Genomic DNA, 11,341 nt, shown 5'->3' on the forward strand with positions numbered 1-11,341 from the left:
TTTTTTTTTTTCTAGCTACATAGTATTTCACTGTTTGTATGCACATTAGAGTATTCATAATTTCCTTCTTTGTTTCCCAGCATTGCCTTGGATTTCTAAGATGAGATCCATACAGGATGTTCCCGTACAGACGATACATTTGCTTACAATCTGGAAGGCCTCAGACATACCTCTTCCCACTAGAGTTGTAGCTTGGTCCTGATGGTCTAAGGGGAAGGATGGGGAAGGATGTGTCTTAAGCCAAAGTGTCAGCATGCCACTGATGTTTATCTGAGACACAGAAAGTGATGGAAGTGTAGATACAGCCCACCGTCAGGCTAATGAAAGGGGTTTCCATAGGTTTAGAGACTTTAATATGAAAAATCAAGGAAAGGGGCACCTGGCTGTCTCAGTCAGTGGAGCATTCGACTCCTGATCTCAGGGTCATGAGTTTGAGCTCCACATTGGCCGTGGAGCCTACTTAAAAATAAAATGAAATAAAAATATGAAAAGTAAAATAAAAAATCTGGGAAAGGAAACAAAGTGAGTACAAAAATTTTGTGGGTGTCATATCATTATAAGTTAGTGGATTTCTGATATTTTTTTCCCCTCTCTTGTGCAAAGGGACTTCTGTGTTTGTCTTTGAGAACACACAGGTGTAGGACACCAGCATCATATGGGCCATGAAGCTCCATTTCCTAGCTCCTGAAAATACGCCTAATTACAGAATGGAAAAAGACCAAGTATAAAAGGACATGATACAAAGATACCTTCCAGATCCACATCTGACCCAAATTCTGGAATATAAATAAAAACCAATATTGTAATTTGTTGCAATCCTCCCTTTCTCCCTTTTTTTCACTACTTCTTTTCCTTGAAACTATATGAAATGGATGATTGTCACTCCATGTTTATTTGAGAAAAGCTGATAAAGACACATGAACAGAGGTGAGTTCCAATGTAAAGGAGGCATTAAGGGCTGAATACACAGGGAGCTGGGAGAGAATGAAGATAAGGAACTGCAGTCAGTACTGGGGCTTCCAGGTCAAGGACGGGGTGGAGGGAGCCATCAGGGAGGACAGGTTCTGCAGGGTCACTAAACCCAGGGCAAACTAAATCCTGAGAAAACACTGTGTTTGTGGAAGAATTCGAGCCAAACAGGAAACGTTTTCACTGTGTGAGGAAGCCTGAAAAGAAGGTTCTTCCTGGAGTGTCAGCATCTCCACTTCAGCTCAGGAGTCCTGCAGAAGACAGAGCAGAGTGTTGTTCCCAGACCCACCTCCACAAGCAGCTTCCTCTCCCCTCTCCCAGGGCCTCGTGTTAAAGCACCACAGTAAGAAAAAGAACATATTCTTTCTTAAGTATCCTGATCTAAAGCTATTTGCAATGCAGGCCTTTTAGTAAGTGGAGAGAAGAAGCTTCAGTTAACTGCCTGAGCAGAAGTCAGATCCAAACTCTTTGACATTGTTTCTGTCTTTTCACCTCCACCATCTGTTCCAGGATAATCAACTCTATCTCTAAAGAGGGTCAAAGAGCATTACCTGTTGGCTGAAGTCCAGAGTGTCCTGGGAAAGAAAAGGGAAAACATACATTAACAGAGACACAGGTAAATCTGTCCCCACATACAAGGTCCCAACCCCAGACCCACCTAACACCACAACCCACATTGCATGATGCCAGCGGGATCAGAAAGGGAGAGATGTGGCCTGTGAAGTTTCTGTCACACAAATCTGTTGTGGCTTCATTAGCTTTCATAGCTCTTCCTGATTTGGCCCAGGACCCCAACCCAAGATATCCGTCTTGTTAACTTCTTTCTTATCTCTATAACCCATAACCTCTTATGCTGAAGCACAGTAACCGTGGACCCTTGCTGTCTGGATATCTAGGAAATCTGAGGTCACATGGGGAAGGAAAGGCATCCTACAAGACCACTGGTCCACAGGGAGTTTATGCGATCAAAGCTGTATTTCTCTCCCACAAGGTCTATAGGGAGGCCCAGCTACCAACAGGTGCCTTACCTTTCTGATTCCGGAAGTAGATGAACAGCCCCACCACCAGGAAGAGCAGACCCAGAACAAAGCCCCCGATTCCACTCAGCATCTTGCTCTGTGCAGATTCAGACTGAGCCCCTGAGAGAAGAAGCAGCTTTAGTGATTTTTACCCCAAATCCAACTCCCCTGCTGGAGACTCTGGATTGAGAACTTTGAGAATGAGGAATGAAGCCTGCCCTGGAAGAAATAGAGTAAGTGGCAATTTCTGGGGGGAAAAATTTAAATCCCATTTCATAGATACAAGGTTTAGGTATTGAACTTTTTAAATATCACAACTTTGACAAATCCACTACTTCAATATCTATGGATGAGGAGCTCCTTGAAGTTCAAGTAACTTGTGCAGGGTGACCGAGCTAATAAAAGGCAGAGCCAAGATTGTATTCCCCTCCTGCCCAGAAGGTCCCTATACAATGGAGGATGTGCCAGAAGCACAAAAGGCAAAGCAAAGTCCCCTCCCTGCTGGGTGAGGAACTTATGGGATCAGAAAGCTTCTCACTCCATTCCACGGTGATAGGGCTCGTGCGACTTGGATGCTCCACATGGCAGGTGTAGACCTCTCCACTCTGAGGAACTGTTTCCAGCATCACCAGGGTCTGGAAGGTCCAGTCTCCATTACGGATCAGGCCTGTGGACACGACCCCAGTCTCCTCCTCCTGGCCGTTCCGGAACCACTTGACCTCAATGTGGCCTGGATAGAAACCATTCACGGAGCAGACCAGGAGGTTGTGGTGCTGCAGGGGCTGCGTCTTCGAGGGAAACACGGTCACTGTCGGCTCAACTAGAAGACAAGTGGTAGCGGGACTAAGTGAGGACGACAGAGTGAGTCTCCCTGGCTGGCTGCCCTCCTGCCTCCGGTCTCTGGTCCCAGGCTGCATCTCGTGCAGGCCTCCCTCAAAGCTGGCCACGTGGCCCAGTACCAGCCAGTCTCATGAGTCTTGAATTCAATCCTGACAGTACAGGTCCATTAAGTTTGAGACATGTTGTGGGAATTTGTGGGGTTTATTTTTCATGGTGTGAAGCAGTTACTCCTTTTTGAATTGAAGTGTTTACACATTTTGCAAGGCATACAGTGTATCAGTTAAAAGCATGATTTCTGGAACAGGCTGCCTGGGTTCAAATACAGAGTCTCCTACCTAGTGATTGATCCTGGGAGAAGATGACATTCCTCTGCACTCAGCTTTCTCCTCTATCAAGGGGGATAGTAACACTTACCTCTTAAGGTTCTGTGAGGATTAATGCACCTAAAGTATGTAAAGTGATAATTGGATTTTAGCCTTCAGTATGTTTTAACTACTTATTATCCTTGTTTAATTAGAGAGAAAATATGATTTAAAGCAGTCTGGGTAAATTGGAGAACAGCTTGAGGTTGATGGGGAAATAGACTATAAATCCTGAGAATGTTACAATTACACCTGAGAACACCCCAGAAATTGTTCTCCCCTGGGAAGCAGGAAAGACAGAGGTGATACTCTAGCCTATTTGTTTAATTTCAAAAACAGTGTGAGTCCTGAAAGATCGGGAAAGGAATGAGGAAACTCATTGATTTTAAAAAGTTCTCATAATTGCACTCAGGTGATCAATCCTTCTTCTTTGCGGTATAAAAAATTATTATTATTGGAATTGTTATCATTTTATAATTGCTTCCCTTTGAAAGCTGACATTTGAGTTCAAGGCACAGTTAATTCCTAGCATGAAAAGTAGTAAGCAGAAGCAAATATAAGCCACAGACTAGAGAAAATGCTGAATCAACTATCAACAAAGCATTAATAATCTTATGCATAGAGAAGGCCTAAAATTACTGAGAAAAATACCGGAATCCCCAAGATAATAGGTAATTTTTACATGGGTAACAACAATTAGCCAATAGATATATGAAAAAAATGTTCAAGAACTTTAGAAATCAAAGGAATATAAATTAAAAATTAAAAAGATATAAATTTACAACCGAGTATTTGGCAATATTGGGTAAAAAAAGATCTAACAAAGGGGAACGTGAGGTGAATTGTTACAACTATATAAAGAAATAATATGCAACTCCTTAAATACTTTCATCATTATAAAAACAGTAACATCAATACATTTAGTAACAAAATTATAATTAAGATACCTGGTTTCACAATCATTTCAAGAATGTAAGAATACATACTCTAAGAGAACAAAGAGCAGGAAGTTGAGACCTAAAAGAAGCCCCAGAAATATCAGGAAGGTTTGGGGAGCCTGGGTGGCTCAGTCAGTTAAGGGTCCCACTTGGCTCAGGTCATGATCTGGCAGTTTCTGGGTTCGAGTCCCCAGGCAGGCTCTGGGCGACAGCTCAGAACCTGGAGCCCCCTTGGGATTTTGTATCTCCCTCTCTCTCTCTGCTCCTCCCCTGCTTGCACTTTTTCTATCTCACCCTCTGCTCTTCCCCCATTCCCACTCTGTCTTACTGGATCTCTCTCTCAAAAATTAACATTAAAAAAAATAGAAATATCAGAGGGACCTCAGAAATCCCCCCAAATCTTCAACAATTAGTCTGGCCATTTTTCTCACTGCAGTGGTAGGACATACAGACACAGGCACACGTATTTCAGGGGCTTCAGAAAAAGAAGGGTGAGTGTCAGGGACAGAAGGTGACCGGCCTCCTCACATCTCCCCAATCTCTTAACCCTCCCCTCCCCTCCCCTCCCCTACACCTTCACCCCAACCAGGACACCCTCCACTTCCCTCCCCAGGTCTCCAACCACCTGCCCAGTGTGCCCTCCAGCTGGAGCTCCTGAGCCCCCCTCACCTCTGCCTCAGGGGCCACCAAGGATGCCCGATGTCCCCTCCTGTTGCCTCCCCCCACACCCACTCTCTCCACACGCACCACCCCCCCCTTCCCACACACTCATTCTCTGTCCCCCTCACTTCACAAGGCACCCCTGCCACACTGTCCCCACAGCCACACACGGACTCACCACACTGTCCCCACAGCCACACAAGGACACAACCACGCTGTCCCCACAGCCACACAAGGAAACACGACACTGTCCCCACAGTCACTCATGGACACAACCACGCCCTCCCCACAGTCACAAAACATGGTCCCCACAGCCACACACGGACTCACCACACTGTCCCCACGGTTACAACCATATGGTCCTCACAGTCACACAGAGACTCAGCCACACTGTCCCCAGTCACACATGGACACAACCACACCTTCCCCACAGTCACAAAACATGGTCCCCACAGCCACACAAGGACACACCACACTGTCCTCACCCCACAGACACAGCACACCCTCCCCGACGTCGCACTCTCGCAGGGATCCCCGTGACGTGCTCTTGCTCAACACCCTGTAGGCTCACTGGGACCCAGTCTCTGTCTCACAGTCGCACACGCGCAGCCCCGGCCGCCCCAGCCCCCCTGCCCCGCTCACCTCGCCGCTGCACCATGAAGCTGTCAAAAACACCGTAGTTGTGTCTGCAGAACGTGTCCACCTCGGCGCGCTTCTGCTCCAGGACGTCCTTCTGCCCGTTCCAGTACTTGGCGTCAGGCCGCCCCAGCTCCGTCACCGCCCGGAACTCCCCCACTTCGTTGTCAAAGCGAGCTAACTCCTCCCGGTTATAGAAATATCTGGCCAGGAATCGCACCCGCTCCGTCCCGTTGGTGAAATGACACTCGAACTTCCACATGGTTGAGAAATGTGCTGTGGGGACAGAGCGACCCCGGTCACCTGTGGGCTCCTGGAGGACACTGACGCCGCCACCCCTCGGGGCTCCACCCGCACCCCCAAACCACCAGCACCCAAGGCTCTTCTCTCCTCTGCCGGCGGGGGCGGGGGGAGGCGGGGAGGTGACCCCTCTCCTGGGAGCTTCTCCGGGTCACTGGGTTCTGGTTCAGAGGCAGACCTCCCAGCCTGAGGATTTGCCCCTCACCGCCTCCTCCTGGACGCCTCCCCCCGGCAGACACCCACCTCCCTCCTCGCCTCCCACAGCCCTTTCCTGGCCTGACACACGTCCCACCTGCGTCCCCCTCCCCCACCCCCACCCAACACTTGGTCTGGGCTGAGCTGGCTCAGGCCCCTGCCGCCCCTGCGAACCCAGAGAAGGGAAACAGCCCCACATCCCCTCCACTCGCAGGGCTTAAAATTTAGGGAAACTGATAGACAAAACCCAGCCAGGCAGGACTTTATTTACCTGGGGTGAGAAATGTCACAAGACAAGCCTGCAGTTCTAGAGCAGAGAATAACTGGATGATCTGAGTTTCCTTAGGGTGCCAGACAGGTGGTCTCAAGGGGGATGTTTAGGATGTGACAGGAAAGAGTAACTAGATGTGAACTAGTGGGCGTGTGTGTGTTTGATAATTCAGGGAAAGGTAATACAATGTGCAAAATCTTGAAAGAATTGATGAACTTCCTCAACAAAATGGAAAAAGGGAGTTCACTGAAGCACAATGGGACAAAGGAAGGCAAAAGGTTAGACTGGAGAAATCACGTGGAGGTGGCAGTAAAAGCCTCACAGGTGATGTTGGGATTTTGACTTCATACTTCACATAATGGGAAACTACTGAAGAGTTTTAAGGACATTAAAACCATGACTGCACTACAGTTCCTCAAGTCCTTACCTGGAATTTTCAAACTCCAGAAACCTAGGAAACCAGATCTTTTTACAAGTTTTGATGCCAAACTCTTTTGCCAAATCTAACCTGATGAGATAAAGGGTCAAACACGTCAGACCTCTTATTGGTCAGTCAGTCACATGGGCTTCTGGAGTTTCAATATATAAACACACACACATCATAACATATGTACATACATGCATATGCATACATATGTATACACACATATACATACATGACACATAAACATACATGTATGTATATATTTTGATGTTTTATTTTCTGTTTAATTGAACTAAGAAAAATTTTTTATTCAAGTGGAATTGACATGAACATTTTAAAAATAGTTTAAAAATACCTGTACCTTTAAAAATGAGACAAATAAAAGGAGCTCTTGACATTATCAACAGAACAGAATGTATCATTACTGCACAAGTTTGATACATTTTACAGAAAAATACTTGTGACAGTCACAATTGATGACTCATAAGGCAAGCTGTTGAAAGTTAACAGAGATGCTGATGATCAAGAAATCATGAAATCTTATAAAACATTGCATAAGGCAAAGAATAAAAGATGAAGATCTCGAGCTTGCATTGACTGAGTGGACTCAGCAAGAAAGTGTTCAATCTATGAACTGTTGATCTTATTATTTTTTCTAATAAAATAAGCTAAACTACACCACAAAGACCTGAATTGGAAGGTAAGTGTGTGTATAAAGGGTAAGTCTAGAGGTTTTAGAAGCAGCAGAGTATAAACCAGTGTTTCCAACATCAGTACTCTTGACATTTTGCACGAGATATATTTTGTGGGAAGTTCTGTACATTGTTCTGTACAATGTTCTGTACATTGTAGATTGTTTACTAGCATCATTAGCCTCTACCTAGCAGATGTCAGAAAAAAGCCCCAAGTGACTACCAAAAATGGCTCCAGACATTGCCAAATGTCCCTTGAAGTCCCCATATGAGAACCACTGTTACACCACTTGAAAAATCTGTGGTAAAAAAGCCAATGTTAATTCTATGTCAGCTGAGAATTACATTGAAAAATTTGCCAATGTTATATCTGATAAAAAACCTTGATACTGAACAAATTTATTTTGTTGGAAAAGAGGCTCTTCACTGAGACAAGATTCTGAAAAAAAGAATTCATACTGCCTAACAAGAGAGTATCAAAAGTTATTATGAATTCCAACCAAAAGATGATTGCTCTTGGGTGTGCTAATGATTCAAGCTTACCCAAATGAAAGTGGGCAGACACTAGAAAGCGCCAAAATCCAGGATGCCTGAAAGGGACAAATATTTTACTTGTGCATTAGTTTTCAAAAAAGATAATACGGATAACCAGATACATGTTTTATTTGGTTCAAAACCACTTTGTATCAATGGGCTTTGTTCATGAGAGGCAAGCTGGACTGGGAGAAACCTGGAAATTAATTGTCCCTGTATAATTGTTCCACATACTGTACTCCTCAAATTCTTGTAAAAATTAAAGCTTTGGCTTCTAATACTCCCCCTGCCCCACCACCAAGTATGACATCTATGTTGCAATCTTTGAACAAGGAATTTTCTCATCCTATGAAGATCAAGTATAAAAAACTTTTAAACTCTGTTCTTGATGCAGTTTACAGAGGCCTATGAATCCACATCTTCTGAAATAAGTTAATGGCTAGTGTTATGACAAAGCTAATATTTAACAAACCAACCTGAAAAACTGCCTAGCAAGACTTTGGGCTACATCCGAGTTTGCAAATGAACTACAAATTGAAGACATTGAAAACTGTCATCTGATTAATGAGAAAATATTATATGACACTTCAATGTATGTAAAAGTTTATCTAAATAAGTCCAAGGAATAAGGTGTACACTTGAGATGAGCACCAGGTAGTGTATAGAAGTGTGGAATCACTACACTGTACATCTGAAACTACCATTACGCTGTATGCTAACCAAATGGAAGGTAAATAATAACTTTAAAAGATATTCCCTGCCTAAATGTATACCTATAATCTTAAACAATCAAACAAACAAATAAGTCAAAGGTGCTGATCCGAAAATACTGAGCACTGATGATGGGGTCACACGGGGCATTCCCTGAGTGATGGAAACATGGTAGTGGTGACTGAGAGCGCTCCCCAACTTGCTCCCTACACTCCAGCTTCTCCAGCCTTCCTCTGTCCCTTACACTCAGCAAACATCTTCCTGCACTTGACCTTTATCCTATTTTCTCCCCCTACAACACTTGTCCTGTACATCCTTCACTTGGCTGGCTTCTGTCACCAGTCATATCTCAACTCAATGTCACTTACTCAAGGAGAACTCTCTACACACTTGAACTGAAGTCAGGTGCATCCAATTCTGTTTCACAAACCAGGTGTATTATTTTTCAGCGTACTTATTGTTGTCAGAATTTTTGTTGTTATTGTTAAATGTTTATCGGGCTTTCTCCTCTGTCATTACATAAAATCCATGATGGTAATGATCTTTAGCCTATTCAAATAGAATTCACTGAGCCCAGAACAGAGCCTAGTACATCATAGCTGCTCAGAGAAATGTCTGTGATACAATGGATAAACACAGGGCTCCGAGAATCAGTCATTGTGAGGATCCTGGAAAGCAAGAAGGGGCTCAGGTCCAACATTCTTTTACTCTGATGATACATTATATCTCCTCCACTTCCTGTGAAAAATTCACACAAACTACCTCCTTCTCCTTCTACTGTTGGAAAAAATATCACAGGTAAGGAAAGGGTGATTTTAAGAAAAAAGAAAAATCTCATTAAGTTTCAGCTCATCCTGTAGATCTGTGATAGTGCTGAGGTCTCTGCATACACGGGGGATTCACAGTAATGGTGACAACATGGCTCGGGAAAGAATAGGAACTGGAAGTGGAGGCAACCCAACATGGCTATTAAGGAAAAACAGAAAACATGAGGAATAAACCTATGCCATCTGGGGACAACACCTCAGTGAGCCAATATATTCCCTTGACTTGCATTTTGGCTTTCAGTCCTATGAAATGTAAACACCTTCACTCTCTCTGTACTCTGCTCGGGGTAGATAGTTGGAACCATATGAAATTACTGATGTTGACTATTTTTGGCTTACAAAGCCATAATTGCATATAATTTTTCCTATACTAGTTGAATCCCTTCCTGTGGGCTCAGGCCACAGAAGAGAAAGATGCAGGAGAAACAGACACCATAGAAAGGTTCAACATAGATTCATAATGAAAAATTAACTTGTGCTATGTTCTCAGAAGATATCTTAAGTTCTTTAAGACTCCAAAGAACATCCCATACGTGCTTCTCATCTAAAATGTCATTTCAAGTACTAAGGATCTCTGCTGTACCTCCAGGGTGAGAAATAGAGATAAAACTAGCCCCAACTTTGGTCAGAGAACCTTCAGTCCAGGGATAAAGGCCTTGTAAACTTTGAGGTGCAGGAGAAAGGAAAGGAGATAATGGGAGAGAACCCTTGATACAGCCTCGCATATTACAGAGAGGCACCAACATAACTAATCCTGTGAAGACATAATACAGGGTCTTCTAGGAGACACTTTCTAATTCCTTTTGACTCTCTGTCCAATTTTCTGAGAAACTTTCTTATTTCTAGCATAACTCAACATTATAAAGGGAACTACTTATGGGAATTAATTTGAAATCATTATTTCTGAGTCTTCTCAAGACCCTGAGGGAATGAAACTCAAACCTGGAGAGTTTTGACTGGGGAAGAGTTGAGAAGAAATGGCCTCTATATGTGGAGGCCCCTTACACAGCTCTTATAGAGAGGGCAAGCATTCAGCCTCCTTTTGTTTTGGATAGAATTGGGGATCTATATGATAAAGGTGGGCCATCATTAAAGAAAATGTCACAATTTTCTAAGGCACATGGCATGGACACAGTGGCAAAACTGATATCTTTCTTTCCCCCCACTCCACAATAGCTCACCACCCAAGGAGTGCACTTACATGAGGTGTCCCTGGCCCAAGCCAGGGGAGGGCTCAGCACCATCAATATCAACATCAGATCTGTCATCCAGGAGCCTCCCAGGAAACACAGGCGCACCATGCCCGGGAACAGAGACGACAGGGGACAAGGGAACAGGCAAGTCTCAGTGAGAACTAAGACCCTCCTTTAGGCACCTCCCAAATAATACCAACCAAGGAATTTTTTTCTCTGCTCCTGGATTGGGTAATCTAAGTTTGAGAACCAATCAGCATCACAGATATACTGCATCATCAGTTGCTGGTCAGAGATTCAGTATCAAGAGCCTCTTCTGAAACTCTGACTTCCTTCATTGAAAGGATTATTTTAATTTAGTACTTGAAAGGTTTCATCCAATGTATGTAAAACATTTGATTGGGCCCCTATTTTAAGCCAGCTCTATGCAGGGCAGTTATGTAAACAAAAGTTTGAGTCTTTTAAGAGTATTCATGTCTCTCCAGTGAAGACAGAGTTGTTTAATGTATGTCTGAGTGATTTTAGGAGCTGAGGGAGTGGAGGGACGATGATTGCAAATGAAGAAACCTTTTATCTGGACCTTATTGCACCCATCAGTAGTGTAGATTTGGGGAAATTACTTAACCTTCACCCTGAAATGAAGGCTCAGCAGTCTTTCTGGTACTTGGGTAATGGAAAGTGGTGTGATTCTCTGGACAGCTCAAGCAAGGAGCAGCATCTCCTGGTAACTGATGACATGACAGAATTATACCTGTTGATTGGAAAGTATA

At 43.9% G+C, this 11,341-nt stretch overlaps 1 protein-coding gene across 1 annotated transcript; it reads right to left on the reverse strand.

Annotated features, from left to right (window-relative positions):
- Nucleotides 1-873: 873 nt before the first annotated feature.
- LOC122219746 (DLA class II histocompatibility antigen, DR-1 beta chain-like) lies at nt 874-10,748 on the reverse strand. Its single transcript, XM_042938401.1, has 6 exons — nt 10,580-10,748; nt 5,431-5,700; nt 2,527-2,808; nt 1,998-2,108; nt 1,521-1,544; nt 874-1,220 (listed from the first exon to the last, which is right to left on the reverse strand). The coding sequence occupies exons 1-6, from the start codon at nt 10,677-10,679 to the stop codon at nt 1,207-1,209; spliced, it is 801 nt and encodes a 266-aa protein (XP_042794335.1). The 5' UTR covers nt 10,680-10,748; the 3' UTR covers nt 874-1,206.
- Between the last annotated feature and the right edge of the window lie 593 nt (nt 10,749-11,341).

This window comes from Panthera leo, chromosome B2, assembly GCF_018350215.1.
Source record: "Panthera leo isolate Ple1 chromosome B2, P.leo_Ple1_pat1.1, whole genome shotgun sequence".
Taxonomy (NCBI): Eukaryota; Metazoa; Chordata; class Mammalia; order Carnivora; family Felidae; genus Panthera; species Panthera leo.